The sequence below is a fragment of the Hemicordylus capensis genome, chromosome 7 (genome assembly GCF_027244095.1).
Source record: "Hemicordylus capensis ecotype Gifberg chromosome 7, rHemCap1.1.pri, whole genome shotgun sequence".
Classification (NCBI taxonomy): domain Eukaryota; kingdom Metazoa; phylum Chordata; class Lepidosauria; order Squamata; family Cordylidae; genus Hemicordylus; species Hemicordylus capensis.
This window is the reverse complement of record NC_069663.1, coordinates 11,394,379-11,412,549: the sequence shown is the minus strand read 5'-3', so window position 1 is coordinate 11,412,549 and position 18,171 is coordinate 11,394,379. Positions and strand designations below refer to the sequence as shown.

The 18,171-nt window shown below is 48.1% G+C and overlaps 1 protein-coding gene across 8 annotated transcripts in view; it reads right to left on the bottom strand.

The window, feature by feature from the left end:
- Positions 1 to 18,171, bottom strand: part of PIGV (phosphatidylinositol glycan anchor biosynthesis class V) — a 33,452-nt gene that overhangs the window by 9,173 nt on the left and 6,108 nt on the right. For 3 of the 8 annotated variants that reach the window (XM_053268341.1, XM_053268347.1, XM_053268348.1), the window contains exons 2-3: positions 12,299 to 12,458; positions 1,802 to 2,974 (exon numbers count right to left, since the gene is read on the bottom strand). In XM_053268341.1, coding sequence (XP_053124316.1) covers positions 1,802 to 2,974; positions 12,299 to 12,415 — 1,290 coding nt within the window. In that variant the 5' untranslated portion in view covers positions 12,416 to 12,458. Of the gene's footprint in view, positions 1 to 1,801; positions 2,975 to 12,298; positions 12,504 to 17,980; positions 18,036 to 18,171 lie in introns of all 8 variants that reach the window. The other 5 variants (XM_053268344.1, XM_053268345.1, XM_053268346.1 and 2 more) reach the window with 4 other exon arrangements.

Sequence of the window (18,171 nt, the reverse complement as noted above, 5' to 3'; positions counted from 1 at the left end):
ATAAAAAGCCATTTACGCCTTTCACCTTAATGATCTGCTATCCCTTGAGTTTCCAGACTAACTGTTCCCAGCTGCTTTGGTTCGCCCCACCCTCAGTCCTTAGGTCAGTGCTCTTGAGTGCAAGGCCCCCCCGCCAACCCTAAGTAAGGCTCTCTGCTTCCTTGTTTACTGGGCCCATGCGAAGCTCGGCCAAAGCGGAATCCTCTGCATACCCTGGCACCATCGTGCAGTGACGAGTCCAGCAGACAGGAGAGGCTCCTTGGAGGGACATGGAGCCCTCTTGGGCCACTGCACCATCTTGGAAGGCGAGCACAGAGGGTTGGGAAGTGTAGCCCATTCCAGGGCTTTCTCCTAGAGTTCTTAAGAGAGGGACCCATCTCTTGTAAAGGGCCCTCCAGCGCTGAGAAAAGCCCAGTACTGTGCAGAGGTCACCACAGTGGAAAATGCTTCCTACATTGAGGGTTTCCCACCAAAGTGGCCCTCATTTGAAAAACAGTGAAGATCACTGTTCTGTTCCTTGTTCTTCTTGACTAACTGTAACTAGCTCTTTGGGGTACCACCTCAGTGCCCAGGCCAAAGCCACATTAACAGCTCAGCAGCAGAGCACATGTCTAGCGCATACACATTAAGCTGGTGGAGATCACTTTACTTCCTTATAGGAAGTAAAAGCTGTTTTGTGAACGCTCATGTAAAAGCTGTTTTGCTTTTTGAAACTTTTAATGGAAGAGGATTACACTGCTTAGTATGCAAATGCTGGTCTGCTGCTGTTATCACTTGTCTTTAATCACTTTGTATTTTATCCTTGGCTTCGGAGATCATTTGGTTTAAAGACCAGGAAGGAAGGAAGGGAGGGAGGGAGGGAGGGAGGGAGGGACTGATCTCCAGCTTAGGTGGGCTGGAAAAGCCCAACTTCTCAAGATCCTCAGGGCTACCTTGCACATTACATTTTTAGGCACACATCTAAAAAAGTCCTTGGTTCTTACAGAAGCATGTGTGTCAAGCATACTTAGAAAAAAGACGAGTAAGGGGAGACATGATAGAGGTCTATTAAATTATGCATGGTTTGGAGAGAAATTTTTCTCCCTCTCTCTCACACCAGCAGAAGCAGGGGTCATCCCATGAAACTGACTGCCAGGAAATTTAGGACCAAGAAGTACTTTTTCACACAACACATAATCTGTGGAATTCTCTGCCCCAGGCTGTGGTGATGGCCACCAGCCTGGATGGCTTTAAGAGGGGCTTAGACAAATTCATGGAGGTCAGGTCTATCAATGGCTACTAGTCTGGTGGCTATAGGCCACCTCCAGCCTCGGAGGCAAGATGCCTCTGAATCCCAGTTGCAGGGAAGCAACAGCAGGAGAGAGGACATGCCTTCATCTCTTGCCTGTGGGCTTCCCATAGGCATCTGGTGGGCCACCGTGGGAAACTGGATGCTGGACTAGATAGGCTTGGGCCTGATCCAGCAGGGTTATGTTCTTAAGCAGGTACACTCAACAGAAAGCCAGGACTGCTTGCAGGTCCCTCCTAATTGTACACTCTTCTGTATTTATTTTCCTATTTATTTATTCGATTTCTATACTGCCCTTCCAAAAATGGCTCAGGTGTGAGATGGCGCTGAGGAGCTGGGTTCAAGATCTGCTGCCCACCAGGACTGGCAATACTGAGTCATCAGATGCCCCTTGGCCTGACTCAGTATAAAAGATGCCCATTCCCCCACCCCCCGCCCGCTCCACCTCCAGGAGCCGCCAAGCTGCCCTTGTTCCTACCATGTGAAAGCGGTTCAGGAATCTGCAGGACTCACCTGAACGTGCATGCAAAAGGTCCCAAATATCAAGAGAGCCATGGCATGGACGAGGTAAACCAATACACCTGGAGAGCAGAATCCAGCAGCCGGCTTGCCAGAGTCTTCTCTCTTCACTCCTCCAGCCTTTCTTCTCAGCAGGCCAAGCACGAGGCAGTGCCAGGGATTTGCACGGATGTACCTCCAGGCTGCCCAAGAGCCCAGCACAATAGTGGGTGCAGCCAAAAGGAAGTTGGGGATCTGTTTGAGCTCAAAGTACCTGAGAAAGCCCACATTCCAGTAGGCGTCTTGAATATAGGTGTACAGCACAGGCAAATCCCAGGAGCACCACTGGGGTTCCACACCCTTTAATCCTGCAACACGATACCCTTTCTCCACAGCTAGCTGCAACAGTGGCTCTGGGAGAGCAAACTCAGGGCTAATACTGGGCTTGCAGAACTTGAGGAAGGCGTAGAACTGAAACAAAGCAAAAGGTAGGAAAACAGGGATGGACATCACCACCAGAGAAGCGGCCCAGATTAGGAACTGACGCGGGATCTGCCACAACTTTGTTCCACTTCCTGTCTCTGCTTGGAGCTGGGAAGCAAAGTGTTTTGTCCGGGAATAGAGGAGAAACCCAGCATTGATTAGCCCGTTGGAGCGCACGCCAGTGGCGACGGCAAAGAGAAGGGTGCTGGTCCAACGCCGCCCCTTTTCTAGCTGCCACATGGCTCCAAACACCAAGAGGGCAAACATGCTTTCTGAATAAGCAGCTGCCATGAAGACGTTAGCAGGGGTGAGGCAGAAGAAGATGGCCGACAGGAAGGCCTTCCTGTGGCACTGCAGGACCGCGCAGCCCAGCTCATAGAGGGCCCAAGAGGCCAGGACAGAGAAGAGGGAGTTGAGCAGAGCCGCAGAAAGGAGCAGGCGGCTCCTGAGGCACAGGAAGCCTCGAAGAGGCCACAGCACCGTCTCTGCCACCACTTGCAGGCTCAGGGGAAACAGGGGGAAGAAGGCACCGTTGTGCTCGTACACGTAGCCATACTCCGCGATGAACAAGAAGTGCTCCGCATCCCAACGGGACAGACCGCCCAGAAGCTTTTCCACGAGCCAGTCACAGAATCCAGACTCAGACAAGCGGGGCGGGGAGAAAGCGTCTGCAGCATGGTCCGGGATCAGCAGGTTGAAAATGGCCTAGATAAAAGGAGCAGAAAACGGAACTTAACCCGTGTTCTTCACTGTAAGGCCTTGCGGCTGGTGGCAACTCCCATCCAGCCTAAGTGTGAAGCTTCGGCCAAAGCTGAATATTCTGCACAGCCCCTCAGGCGCCATGCAGAGGTGGCCATTCTCATTGTGCTGCCCAGTGCGGGGTGGGGGCATTCCTGTAAGGCAGGGATTCTCAACGTGTGGGTCCCCAGATGTAATTGGACTTCAACTCCCATAATTCCCAGCCAAAGACCACTGGAGCCGGGGATTATGGGAGTTGAAGTCCAATAACATCTGGGGACCCACACGTTGAGAAACCCTGCTGTACGGGAAACTGAACCCTCTTGAGCCCCTGCACCCTCTTGGAAGGTGGGCAGGGAGCGCTGGGAAGTGTAGTACTTTGCAACTCTTTCTCCTGCAGAGCTCTTAAGAGAGGGCTCTGTCTCTCCTAAAGGGTCCTCCCAGCACTGAGAGTACAGGAGAATGGGAAGGTTAGGCACAGTGGGCAACGGCTCTCACACTGAAGGTGTTTTGCCAACGAGGTCCCTGCTTGAAGAAAAGGGGAAATCACTGAACAAAACAAACATCCCATCCACTCACCAAAACATGGAATAAATGAAAGTGCTCTTTTTGCTGTGTGCTATGATGGGTAGGGAAGTTACCGTGTTGCTGTTAACACACGGCAATTTATTAGGTCAGAGGTCCTCAAACCTGGGTCCTCAAATGTTGGGACTACAATTCCTCATCATCCCCAGCCACAATGGTGGCCAAAGGTCCTTGGAGTTGGTCCAACAACATATGGTCCAACAGTTTGAGAACCCCTGTATCACGTGATCATACTAGGGGTGGCCAGGGTGTTTCAAGGCGTAAGGTGTTCCTCTGTATTTGGGAGGATGGCCTTCAAAAATCCCTGCTTGGCCATGGCAAGTCTCTAGCTTAGCTCCAGGGCTCTTCTCTAGCCATTCATAGATTCACACTGTCTCCTGGCCCTGCTCAGAGGGATTGCATAGGAACACAGGAAGCTCCCTTATTCCCAGTCAGGCCCTTGGTCCATCTAGCTCAGTACTTACTCTGACTGGCAGCAGCTTCTCCAAGCTTTCAGGCAGGATTCTCTCTCAGCCCTATCTGGAGATGCTGCCAGGGATTGAACCTGGGACCGTCTGCATGCAAGCATGCAGATGCTCTTCCACTCAGCTGTGGCCCCATCCCCTAAGGGGTGTGTGTGTGTGTGTGTGTGTGTGTGTGTGCACATGCGCGTGCGCGCACACACAAACTCACTCTCTCTCTCTCTCTCATATATCGGAGCTGAAGGTTTGCAACAGAAGGTGTACACTTGGTTAAAAGGGTTGGGAACCCCTGCAGCAATCTTGTAGAGTAGGCCAGTATGATTATCCCCCAGATGGGGAACTGATGCTGAGACTCAGGCTTGCCTGACATCCACCCAATGAGTTCATGACAGATTTCAACCAGGGTTCTCCGATTCATACCTCAGTCTTTTTAATTATTTATTATGTAGGAGCCAGCATGGTGTAGTGGTTAGAGTGCTGGACTAGGACCGAGGAGACCCGAGTTCAAATCCCCCTTCAGCCTTGAAACTAGCTGGGTGACTCTGGGCCAGTCACTTCTCTCTCAGCCTAGCCTACTTCACAGGGTTGTTGTGAGGAGAAACTTGAGTATGTAGTACACTGCTCTGGGCTCCTTGGAGGAAGAGCGGGATATAAAATATAAATCATAATAAATAATAATAATAATTATTATTATTATTATTAATATGTATATACCACTTTTCAACAAAACCCATTTTCCGAGCGATGTATATAGACAAAAGAATAGGGAAATGATGGTCCCTTGCTCCTGTCCCCAAAGGGCTCACCAAGCTAACAAGACACCCATGAGAGGCACGAGCAATAGGCCGTTGCTCCCCCTTGCCCAACGCCTCTTTCAAAAGGTGCCTCTGCTCAGAGTCTCTCTGCCACGCAGCGGCAGCAGCAGCTCCCGAGTCTGCTGAGGTGTTCTGGGAAGGCCAGCCCGCCAGCACTCACAGGAGCCTGCTGTGCACATCTTGTTAATCAGCTGTTGAAAGAAGAGCATGCCAAAGGCTGCAATTTTTTTAAATGCACTTCAAGATCATCTGCCAAATGAAAATCATTTAACTTGCTGAACAGACCTAAGATTCAAAATGTCAAACTGGGGGTGTTCCTTTGTGCAATCAAATTGATTATGTGCTGGCACAGGAATGCAAAGGAGGGAGCCATTGTAGCTAATGAAATTAAACCCAATAAACACAGTTATGCTTTTATAACAAAACGTGTCCTCGGTGGCCAAGACTCTTTGGCTGGCCGGAAGATATGGCACCTCTCCTCTTGCAGTGGCTGGCTCCATTCCAGCACAGACCGCCAGGGACCAGGAGGAGTTCCATCTGCTGGCAGCCTGCACGATATCCACTGATGATGTTCATCACACTTCTCCACGTTAGATCCTGCCTGTCTAGCCTTGATCAGGGATCCCATGTAGGGTCTCTACTGCAGCTGCAGCCCGCGAGACCAAACTCTATTAAAGCTGCCTCATTGAATCAGTTGGCTACTCACCCAGTAAAACCACCTTGGACTATATAAGGTCCTGAAGTAAGACAAACATTTAGATGCTAAGGAGAGTGTGAAGGGTTGAGATTGTTGGCTATAGGCCACCTCCAGCCTCAGAAGCAGGATGCCTCTGAATACCAGTTGCAGGGGAGTAACAGCAGGAGAGAGGGCAGGCCCTCAACTCCTGCCTGTGATTTCCAGCGGCATCTGGTGGGCCACTGTGCGAAACAGGACGCTGGACTAGATGGGCCTTGGGCCTGATCCAGCAGGGCTGTTCTTATGTTCCTCTATTTTGTGTTCTGCTCTGGTTATGCTGTATGTTTTAAAATGGCAGCCTGAAGTCAAAAGGTTAGCTTAGGAAATCACGCAAGCCTGAGGTGAAAAGGTTAACACAAACGGAAACAAAGCAAAATCCACCCTCCTAAGTGGGGGAAGTAAGTTTATAGTATAAAAGGAAGAATTTGGAATGGGGCTTTGGTCAGTGAAAGAAACAGAGTTCGAAAGAGATCAAAAAGAAAAAAGCCAGAGGAAGAAGGATCAGAGATAAGGCTGAGAGAGACTCCTGCCTGTAACCTTGGGGAAGCCACTGTCAGTCTGTGTAGACAATACTGAGCTAGATGGACCAAGGGTCTGACTCGGTATAAGGCAGCTTCCTATATTCCTAGGTGCTGCAGGAAGAAGAAAGCAGCTGAAGGCCTGAGGAACTGACGAGACTCACTGCATATTAAAAAAACAATTTCTAGGCATATAAATTGGATTTTCTTTTTATGTAAAGACAACTGCTCTCCTTCAGAGATTCTGCATTGAACTCAATTCAAGAACAGAATATGGGATCTTGAGTGTCTCCAATTTCACTTCTTTCCTTCAAAAAATAAAGTTTGTAGTCCTCATGATGAATGTAGAAATACATTTGAAAGTAAGTAGATAACTAACCCCAAACTGTGCCAGAGATAATGCTATTAGGCCAAAGAAACAGCCGACTCTCAAAGTCTCTAGTCATTTATCTTGTCCCTGGAAAAAAATTAAATGCTTGATTCAAGGTGAAGCTTACAGATCGACCAAGGTCATTCAAAATAAGCAAAATTGCATTGATTTCATAAATTAAAATAAGCCAAGAATTCAAGAAGTTTTGCTCAGCATTTGTATAGGTTTTTAATGCCCAAGAGAAGATTGCTCTCATGCTGCATTCATACAGTTTTTCTGGAATCTATTTCAATCAGACTAAAAAGATAGTTGCTTGTCAGAAGTTTCAAACTAGACTTGAAAATGTACACTCCCAATGTAATTTGTCACCTTTGAATAGAATCAAGACTACTCCTTTGTGCAGAATGATGGAATATAAACATAAATTGGAAGATTACGTGATCAAAATGAATAAATCCCCCTTTAGAATCTGAGGTGAGAAAACCTTTACGACTCTCACATTTCAATTAATGATTATGTTTGTTCTAAAGGGCAGATATAAAAAGTTTCAAAATATAAGGGCTGACGGCCAGACTAAGTTACTCTAAGTTATAGTAAAGAAAAGGTAAAGTGTGCCGTTGAGTTGATTTCGACTCCTGGTGCTCACAAGGTCCTGTGGTTGTCTTTTTGGTAGGCTACAGGAGGGGGCAGCTACCACTGCCTCTTCCCACGCAGTATGAAATGATGCCTTTCAGCATCTTCCTATATCGCTGCTGCCCAATATAGTCCCAGTGGGGATTCGAACCGGCAACCTTCTGCTTGTTAGTCAACCATTTCCCCGCTGCGCCACTTAAGGTGACTACTCCATAGTACTTCTCAGAAGTTACTCTAAAGGACCACTTAATTTCAGTTGGACTACTCAAGAGTAATTTGGTCCAGCTGTCAGCCAAGTTTTAATGTTAACAATGTGTTACGTTATTTGTTTGCCTTCTGGGTCAATGTATAGGAGATACACTTATTCTGAATATTTAAAAACAACAACAAACCCACGAACATTGACCAGGACCCATAAATTTAGGCATAGTTCACTAGCCAGCCATTATTTGTGGTTGCCCCCATCCCCTCTCTTCCCTCAGATTCTTTTTTGGTACACAAGCAGAGGGCTTAGGAGAGAAGTGGGTCTTCTGGCATTGGCACTGAGATGTGGAGATGGTAAGAAACAGTGGGAGCCCCCTCCCACTGCTCAGAAAAGACTCCCGCTATCTCCTACCTTCTCAAAAATGGCAGTGGAAGTGAGACCTCCAGGGAAGAGTTCGGAGCATTGGTTTCACTTACTGTGAAGGCTTCTTCTGGTTGCTGAAGCCAGGGACATCTCATTGGGTTATCCCTCTCAGGAGCTCCAAGGCAGGACAGGATTTGATTGGTAAAAGAAAAGAAGACACGCCTACCCTAGCCCAAGGAGGATAACCCCTCCTCAGTTCTTTCAGGCCGAGAAGGCGTAAGCAGGTATGCACCATAGGAAGAAGGAATTAGCAGAGAGATCCTGAGCAGCAGGAAGGAAAGTTGAGGAGCATTGTGGCCCAGGAATCATTAGCCCTAGTCCCTGTCGAACAAATAGGTCAGAGTGCCAAGCTGGGTGCGCTGGGATGTCCCTGGCTTCCGCAACCAGAAGAAGCCTTCCCGGTAAGTGAAACCAATGTTCTGTTCTCGGTTGCTGCAAGCCAGGCCCATCTCACTGGGACATACCACAGCTGACCAATACGGGCAGGAGCGGTCTGACCTACTGTCGAGGCAGGACTTGTTGCAGCACTCGCCTTCCAAAAGAGGCTCGGGAGGATGCTTATTCATCGATCTTGTAGTGTTTTGTAAACGTCAATGATGATGCCCATGAGGCAGCCTTGCAGATCTCGTCGACTGAAGCGTTCATAAAGAAGGCAGCTGAAGTTGCTGCTGCCCTTGTTGAGTGAGCCAATATCGAGGCCGGCGGCCAGAGATGCTGACTCTCATATGCCATCACGATTGATGCTTTTATCCATCTTGCTATGGTAGTGGACGTCACAGCTGAGCCCATGGAGCGAGGATGAAATGAGACAAACATGGCATCGGATACTCGGAATGAGGCTGAACGTTTGATGTAGACCTTCAAACAATGACGTACGTCCAACTTGTGTCACCGCTTTTCAGTAGGGTGGGACAGGTGAAGGCAAAAAGACAGTAAGAACACGTCCTGAGATAAATGGAATGGTGATGCTACCTTCGGCCAGATGAAGGGGTCAGGGATCAAGCAGACAGCACCCTCGAGAAAATTGCAGTGAGATTTGTTTAACGATAATGCCCGCAGTTCCGATACTCTCCTGGCGGATATAATTGCCACAAGGAAGGCCAACTTGAATGAGAGGATCCTAATGGGAACGGTCCCGATTGGTTCGAAATGCTGTGACTGCAGGGCGCGGAGAACTATATGCAGGTCCCAGGTAAGAAATCTGTGTACTGTTGGAGGAGATAGAAGGGAGGCGCCCTGAGGAAGCGATGGAGGTGAGAGTGAGCTTGAGAGACCTGTGAGGTTCCACCAGATAGCAGTGGTAGCAATGATGCCGCCTGTCTTTTTAGGGTGTTAGGTCAGAGGCCTTTTCCCAGTCCTTCTTGAAGGAATCTGAGAAGGTGTTGGATCGATGCAGAGGCTTGTGGGATGGAATATCGAGCCAACCATCGCAGAAACATTCTCCAGGTGGACTGGTACACTCTTTCCGTTGACGCCTGGCGGGATGCTAGCATAGTGTTTAATACTGCACCAGAGAAACCTTTCCGGAGGAGGAGCCGCCGCTCAGTCTCCAGGCGGCAAGACGCAACCAGGCTGGGTTCGGATGAAGAACTGGTCCTTGTGAGATCAGATTGTGAACTGGCGGAAGCTCCCACGGGGGAGAGACCGCTAGGTGAAGCAGCTCCGGGAACCAGGGACATCAGGGCCAGAACGGAGCTATGAGGATGACCTCTGCTTGGAGGAGTCGTATTCTGCGCAGAACTCTCGCCAAGATGAGAGTCAGGGGAAAGGCGTAAAGGAGCCCTTCCGGCCATTGGACTGACATGGCGTCGACTGCTGTTGCACCCAGACAGGGGAATCTTGATATGAAATTGGGAAGTTTTGCATTGGACGGGGCTGCAAAGAGATCCAGTACTGGCACTCCCACGTGCTCCGTGATCTGATGTTGGGGTGTAGACTCCACTCCTCTGGGGAGACATCCCTGCGACTGAGCCAGTCCGCCACTACGTTCAGCTCCCCTTTTATGTGATGGGCGATTAATGGTTTCCAGGTGTTTCTCTGCCCAGTAGAGGAGAAGTATCGCCTCTTGGTGTAGAGAATGGGACCAAGTCCCCCCCTGCTTGTTGATGTAGGCTTTGGCCGCTATGTTGTCGGTCTTTACCAACACACGTGTTGAGCGAAGAGACGACTGGAAGGCCAGAAGGGCTAGCCAGATGGCCCGAAGCTCCCTCCAGTTGATGCTGTGTGCTCTTTCCTGGGGGGACCACATGCCTTGAGCAGAGTTGTTTAGGCAATGGGCTCCCCAACCTCGGTCGCTTGCGTCGGTGGATAGAATGATCCTGGGAGGGTCCAGGAAGGGCTTGCTGCGGAGGAGATTGTTGGTCACCAACCACCATTGAAGAGAGGATCTGGTCTGAGTTGGGAGGCTCAGCATGATCTTGGACTATCGCCTTCTGGTGAGGAAGTAGGAACCACAGGAGGTCATGAAGAAGGAAGCGGGCCCATGGGACAGAGTCTATAGTGGCCACCATCAGACCCAAGAGCTTTGCTAGAGTGCTGAGAGGAGTTGTTGGGGCTGATAAGACCAGTTTGACCTCCAACTGTAGGGTGAGTAGGTGGTCCAGAGGCAGGGACAGGGAGGCCACTTCTGTGTCTTTGATGACTCCTAGATGGCTCAGCTGGTGGGAGGGGCTCAGCTGGCTCTTTTTGTGGTTTGCCAGAAAGCCATGGAGGTCCAGGGTTGCCAACATGGTCTGGAGGTCCACTTGAGCTTCTTGAAGGGAGTGAGACTGTAGAAGTAAGTCGTCAAAGTACGCAAAAAGACGCACCCCTCACATACAGAGATGGGCCACTAGCGGAGCTAGGACCTTTGTGAAGACACAAGGGGTGGAAGACAGTCTGAAGGGAAGTGCTGCATATTGGAAATACCGGCCTGCGTATTTGAAGCGAAGGTACTTCCTGCTGTCCGGGTAGATTGAGACGTAGAGGTACACTTCCTTTAGGTCGATGGATGCTAGGAGATTGTGGCGGTGAAGTGCCTCCGAGATAGACCTTAGAGCAGTGATTCTCAAACTTGGGTCCTCAGGTGTTATTGGATTTCAACTCCCATAATCCCCAGCCTCAGTGGCCTTTGGTTGGGGATTATGGGAGTTGAAGTCCAATAACACCTGAGGACCCAAGTTTGAGAATCACTGCCTTAGAGTCTCCATGCGGAAGCGATCTCGGTGTACTGATCTGTTTAGTTGCTTTAAGTCTAGCACAGCCCTTCTTGTGCCATCTTTCTTTGGTACTGTAAAGAGAATAAAATAAACCCCTCTGCCCTCCTCTAGAGTGGGTACTGGTTCTATCGCTCTGATGTCCAACAGGTGTTGTATGGCCTGGAGTATCTGGGAGTGTTCTGCGAAGGATCGAGATCTTGGAGTTGGTAGGAACCTGTAGGAGGGAGGAGAGTGAAATCCTATTCTGTAGCCGTGTCTGATGACGTCTAGGACCCATCCGCCCGAGGTCGAGGCCTCCCAGGCATGGAAAAGCACAGACAAATGCCCCCCATGCCAGGTAGGCCTTGCATCATTGCTGTTGTTTTGGCTTGAAGGGAGGAGTGTGCTTGAAAGAGCCGGATCCTCTGAAGGGCTGTCACGACCTATTCCAGAAGCCCCTCTTGGCTCTATTGTCTGTGCCTCTAAAGGAACAAAAACTGTGAAAGGACTAGAAAGGAAAACTATCTTTCTGCCCCATGGGGGCCACTCCATACAACGGGGGAAATCTGAGGGGGGAAGGAGGGTAGAAGGAAGGCAAGAAGGGATGAGCAACTTTTTTTAGTTGAGGGAAAACAGAGAAGGAAAAGGGTGCAAGGGAGAGAAGGAAAAAGCTGCCTGGAGCTGCCGAGGACAGAAAGAACTGGGGAGGGGTTATCCTCCTCGGGGTAGGGTAGGCGTGTCTTCTTCTCTTTACCAATCAAATCCTGTCCTGCCTTGGAGCTTCTGAGAGGGATAACCCAATGAGATGTCCCTGGCTTGCAGCAACCGAGAACTGTGTGGTGCTGGGTGCGGTGTTCCCTCTAACAAGGGTTTCCAAATGTTGTTGACCACAACTCCCATAATCCCCCAGCATAAGCCATTGGAGGTGGGGATTCTGGGAGTTGCAGTCAACCATATCTGGGAATCCCTGTTAGAGGGAACACTAGCTGGGTGTCCAGCTTGCCAGAGGACTGGGGGCACTTGTCACTGGTGAGGTGGCAAGTTGATCTGTAGATGCTGGGACACTGGCTATATCTTCCACAAAGAGATTTCCCTCTTGCTAACCGGAATATGGCAATGACTGAGCCCCTCTGGCTCTAGCATGGAAACAACCTCTGTAAAATCTCATGTTTTGGATTGTGGACCAGACAAATAACATCTTAAATCTGTCGTTTACATTACTATACATAACATATGGACTTTGCCAGGGCTAATGGCTAAAACAAATAAACTGCCATTATTGATGCAGACTGCAGACTCTTCTGATCAGCACAGATGGGTTATGTTTCCGTAACATTAAAATCACAGTGACTATTATTCGGGAACTTGCCTGCAGCAGGAGTGTGATGGCTCTGCACAGCACTGCAAACTGAATCAGCTCTCGGCAACGAGGATCTTTCCCTTTCCGCAGCTGCATTCCAGCCTCCGAAGCTATCGACTGGGTCATCAGTGCCTTCCATGCAGGGAATTCTGTTGCCAGATTTTGAAACCTGAGTCAGAGCACAGGGTCAAGGACACTAGATCTTCTGCTTTGTCTGCAAGTTAAAGACCAAGAATGATCCCCACCCTCACGAGGAACACAGGAAGCTGCCTTCTACTGAGTCCGACCCTTGGTCCATCTAGCTCTGCACTGTCTACTATGACTGGCAGTGGCTCTTCAAGATTTCAGGCAGGAGTCTCTCCCAGCCCTCCCTGGAGGTGCTGCCAGGGACTGAACCTGGGACCTTCTGCATGCAAGCAGGCACTCTACCACTGAGCTACAGCCCCACCATTCCCTGACCCAACAGTGGGTCTCAAACTGCTGTCTGTGAGAACATAAGCCCTACATATTATGTTCAACACATTACACTGAATACATTTGGCTCAACGCATGGACAATCTGCATACAATATACATACATACAGCTCTGCATGCATGTACAGTTGTTCACAGATGATGTTCAATGCATGCACATCAGAGCACTTCCCAAATGTACTGGGTATCTGAGGGGGTCCGTACCCAGGTTTGCTTCTAAAATGAACACAGGCACAGTCGTTCGTACACAAACTTGTGTTCGTGTATAAACACCTGTATGCACACACCTACTATGTAATGTCTGAATAGGGCTACAGTCAGCATGACGCAGCTGGAAGTTCATCACACAATTGTTGTAACCACACATTCTTATATAACCACACAACCAGGCAAGAGTCTCTGCTGGGGATTAGAGCAACCTCAGAACTGGCACCCTCAGATGAAAAGGATGGCAACGAGAGGCATCAAACCCAGTGGGAAGGAGTCAGGTGGTACCTTAAAGACTAGCCAACGTATTGCACATGACTGCACAAGAGCTTCTGTCATCAGACACGGGAGGGATGTGAGTGTGTGCGTGCGCATGTGTGTGCATCCAACACTCACAGATGGTCCAGTGAGGTGCAAAACAGTTTTACAAGGCAAGACTATAAGACAAAGGGACACATCCCAATAGCAGAGATACAGTGCACGAGTCAATCAATCCAAGTCAATAAGCCCATTGATACTGAGGAGACCCAGGCATGTCCCGCCTTCACTGGCTGGCACTAAATCTGCACAATGCCACATGTGGGACAATGGCATCTTGTAGTGAGACAGCCACATTAGAGTCCTTATCCAAACCAAGAGAGACAGCATTCATATGTCTACTGATGCAAAGGCCAACTCCCAACACATTCTGCCACACTTCAGAGAGACCAAGAGACAAGCCACGTTGGAGCTAGGCAGGAAAGTTTGATCCGCCAGAGAGGGACCATCAGAGGCAGCGAGAAGGGCTAGCCCTCCTCCCAATTATGTCCCCCCGCCCCCCGCAAACACACTCCTCTGAGGAAACCTCAGGAGGACGCTGTTCGGGTAAGGGCAAAAACCTGCCCTCCGCCTCTGCCAATCAGTGAGTGGCTCAGCCTTCACTAGAAGTATGATGGCGGGGAGGGGTTGTCAAGTGACTTGCACTGGACTCCCAGGGCTCTCTGCAGTATGCAATTTCTTTGCAAAATATACACACAGCTGTCCATCATAATAATATCTAAAGCAGGTTCCCAACTTCCTGCTGCACTCTAGCATGACCAGAAACAGAACCCCGTATTGGGCCATGGAGACAAGAGGGAGGAGATACGCAGGGAGAAGGAAGCTCGACTCTTAACAACTAGGGGAAAGGAACACGTTTATTCTCCACTCAAGCAGACTTTGCTTTCTCCCATTGGAACAGAGTCGCTCTTTACTTATGTGAGGGAAAGTAAAGCATTTCCCCTTAAAAACATAGGTTTCTGGCTATGGTCCACGTGGCTCCCCCTGCCACAGATGCCCCCCCCCAGCAACAGGTGTGCAGCGGCACTCTGCTTCTGAACCTGGCAGCTCTAAACTCCTATTACAGGAAGTCCTCGGACTTACAACACAGTTGGTTCCTGAAAACGCGGTCCTAAATAAAATGTCTTGACAAGGAACTAATTTTCCCACAGGAAACAATGCTATAAGTGGGGATTTGGGTCCTGAACGAAGGCTGGATACCCTGCTTTTTTCTGCTGCTGTCAGAGCTGGTGATGTGTCAGTCATAGATGCACAGCAGAGAGGTTGACGACGGAGAATCAGAAGCTGCTCCCCCTTGCCACACATCCCTTCCCAGTCTCTTCCTGGCTCTTTCTCACTTTTCCGTGGAAGGGAGGGAGGCAACTGGCTAACTCCGTCTTCTCCTCTGCCTTCTGGGCAATGGTTAGACTGGGAAGGACAGAGGGCAGGTAAGATAGGGCGTGTGGGCTGGGACCAGGCTGGGCTCTCTCCCTCTTGCAGTGACAGAGAGCAGCAGCTGAGTGTGGAGGAGGAGGAGGAGCCGCAGTGGCGGTGGAGGAAGCCTCTTGGAGGGGAGAGTCAACCAATCCTTCCACAGCCTCAGATGCAGCAACAGCTGCTGCCAGGATGGCCACTCAATATGAGCCACCATGGTTGCCGCTGCCTCCTCTAGCCCACCCACCAGCAGCTGTCTAGCAGAGCTCCTCCTCCTGCAGTGTTGCAATGTTGAAACAAGGTGGCCATTTACAAACACCTTAAGTGCTCTCTGCCTTAACTTGGAACAATTTAAAGTGAGGACTGCCTGAATGGATTTAGTATTGAGGTCAAAAGCTGAGATCTGACCCTCATATAGAAGGACCCCAGAGCAGGTACATTTCTGTATGCTGAGTGTACAGAGATAAATCTCCTCCTTCCAATATAGGAACTCTCATTTTACACACTCATCATGATGACAGGAATCTCACCAGTTTGTTAATATGCACTAATTCAGCAGGAGAAGAAAATCTAAGCACACAAGAACTGCCTTACTAGATCAGGCCCAGCTCCAGCATCCTGTTTCCCACAGTGGCCTACCAGAGGCCTCTGGGAAACCCACAGGCAAGAGATGAAGGCATGCCCTCTCTCCTCCTGTGTTGCTCCCTTGCAACAGGTATTCAGAGGCAACCTTGCTCCGAGCCTGGAGGCAGCCTCAGGCCAGCCATCAAAACCAGTTTACTACAAATATTTATACACCGCTTTTTGACCAAAGTTCCCATAGCGGTTTACATTGAGATAGATAGATAGATAGATAGATAGATAGATAGATAGATAGATAGATAGATAGATAATAAAATGGCTCCCTGTCCCCACAGGGCTCACAATCTAAAAAAGAAACATAAGATAAGACACCAGCAACAACCACTGGAGGGGTGCTGGTTGGATAGGGCCAGTTGCTCTCCCCCTGCTCAATAAAGAAAATCATCACTGTAGGAGTTATAATGTGCTACTGTATGAGTCAAAGAAGTTGGTAAGCTTGTTTTTTGTCCCTATGGTGATGAGGATAGGGACATGGTGGGGATGGTCGCAATTTTCATGTAACTGAGTTTGTATTTACAGAACCCTGTAGAAGTGATACCTTCGTGACAGTGCCTGTCGGGGTCACTGAAGAAGACTCATATGTGGGAAAGCGTCTGACCCACTGAACAGGACTTTTATACTTTGGGAAGACTCCTCACTATTTGTTGGTACAGCAAGAGGATTGTTGAGGCTCACTTGCAAGCATATATTTTTACTACTTTGGGACATTTTTATATTTTCTCTGTTATTTGTATTAGAATGTTTTATACTTTATTGTTATGGAATAATTTTCAATTGTGTTTAGCTGTTCTATGTAGGACTTTTAAAATGTTATTATTAAAATACCCACTTATAATTATAATTATAGTTGTTGTTTTTTAGTAGCCTATTACTGTGTAGTAGCCATTGACAGACTTTATCTAAGCCCAGCTTAAAGCCACCCAAGCTCATGTTGTAAGAGAGGGAGAATTTGCTGCAAGGGAGAATCTGCTGCAAGCGAGAATCTGCTGCAAGCGTGAGAGAGAGAAAGCACATCCACTCTGTTCAAGATGCTGAAACAGCCCGAGCGGTTCCAGTTGGCAACACAAGACACGCCTTCTCTCCGGAGGAAGTAAACCCTTCCACCAACAGCAAGCAACTGCCATTGTGTTCGCAGCAAATATGAAACAGGCCTGCCTTTGCACTAAAAACACAACCAAGCACTGTTCTGGAGTCAGCATGCAAAAGGAGATAAAAATTGTCCTTTGGGTGGGTGTTTTTTGTTTTTAAACCTTAAGTAAATTATAGCCTGGCAATGTGTCTTCTTTCTCACTGACTAGTTGCAAGAACAAACTACTCCTCTTCTCACTGTCCCTATTTTTCCTTGCTATCAAGAGCAGTATGATTCTATATGCCAAATGGCTTCTTAGAAATGAAAACAAAAAAACACCTTTTAATAGAAATATATGCTATTGCTTTATAACTTGGCACTGTGGACTGGCTGCCACCAGAGGGCAGCAGGCACCAACTGTGTTGGTACTTCTATATACTTTGCACTGTTGCAGCCATCAAATTATGGACATTATATATAGGATTTATAATACTATATAGAGGTAAATTACATGGCAATGTAAAACTCAATGGCAAAAATATATATAAAGCAAGGATGTAAGCCCCCTATTCACATAAATATTCACATAAATTCCTGCATTCAAAGAAAAATACCTCTGAATTTTCTTTGCAGTAATACTACTACTGCTAATACAATCTGGACCATTCTTTCCTCCCCGCCATCCCCACTCCCCTACAACACATTTCTTTTTTTACTTAGAGAAACAAAGAGAAATGCAGTTTGTTCCCCCTCGATTTCTAGCCACTTTCCTTTCCTGAGCACAACGCTACCCCTTTTTTGAGACAGCCTCTGCAAAAAAAGGTTGTTTTAAAGCATTTTCTACTCAAATATATACATTGTATGTTTAAATGAAAACATTCCTACATAGCTGATGGGTTTATTAAAACAAAAACAGAACCTAAGGGCAGATTTAACTCGGGTGAGATTTGGGAGACAATTTATTTTTTCTAAAGGATTTTGGTTTGCTTTGAATAATTTTTGTTCCTGATTGTTACTGTCATTTTTCATGTAGGGGTTTGGTGTGGGGTTTTTTGGTAGATTTTAATGGTGTGTTTTTGTTTTGTTCTTAACTTTAATGGCAGTGCTAGTGGGGTTTTTTTTAATATTAGTTGTGAGTACCTTGAGTGCCCTAAAAGTGGTTTATAAATTAATATATGTATATAAACAGATTAGAACAGGAGTGTAGCACGACTGGAGAGAGCCCTGGGACAAAATGTGAAGATAGGCCCCTCCACCACCTTCTCCTTCAGAGACAGGAGGGTGAGAGCAAAGAGTAAGCTGCCACCAGCCACAGACACACACACCCAGGGGCCCGAGGGATATTTATTGCCATCCATTGCCGCCCCCGCCCCCCCCCCCCCGCCTTGTTCAGTGCCCCTGGAATAGAATAAAAACAAAGTCAAAACATCACTTTATCCGAACAAATTCAGAGCTGCTCATTAGTGCTTCCTAGGCTTCAAATACTTTAATATGTTTTTTTATACAAGTGGTTTTTATACAAGCAAAAAAAAAAAGCATTCTAGCATTAAAAGAAAAGAAAATTCTTACTTTCCTTTTGCCTATTTCTTTTCAGGTGGACAGAAGTTGCTGCTGGCAATGGAAACTAAGGGGACAAAAATGGAAGAATGGTTTTTTCCTGCTTTGGAACGAATAAAAATTAGGTCCAACGTATGCTGTTAAAACCCGAGCGGGGTATATATTAATGTCTGAAAGAGGCAGAGTCAAGTTTATCTGGACAG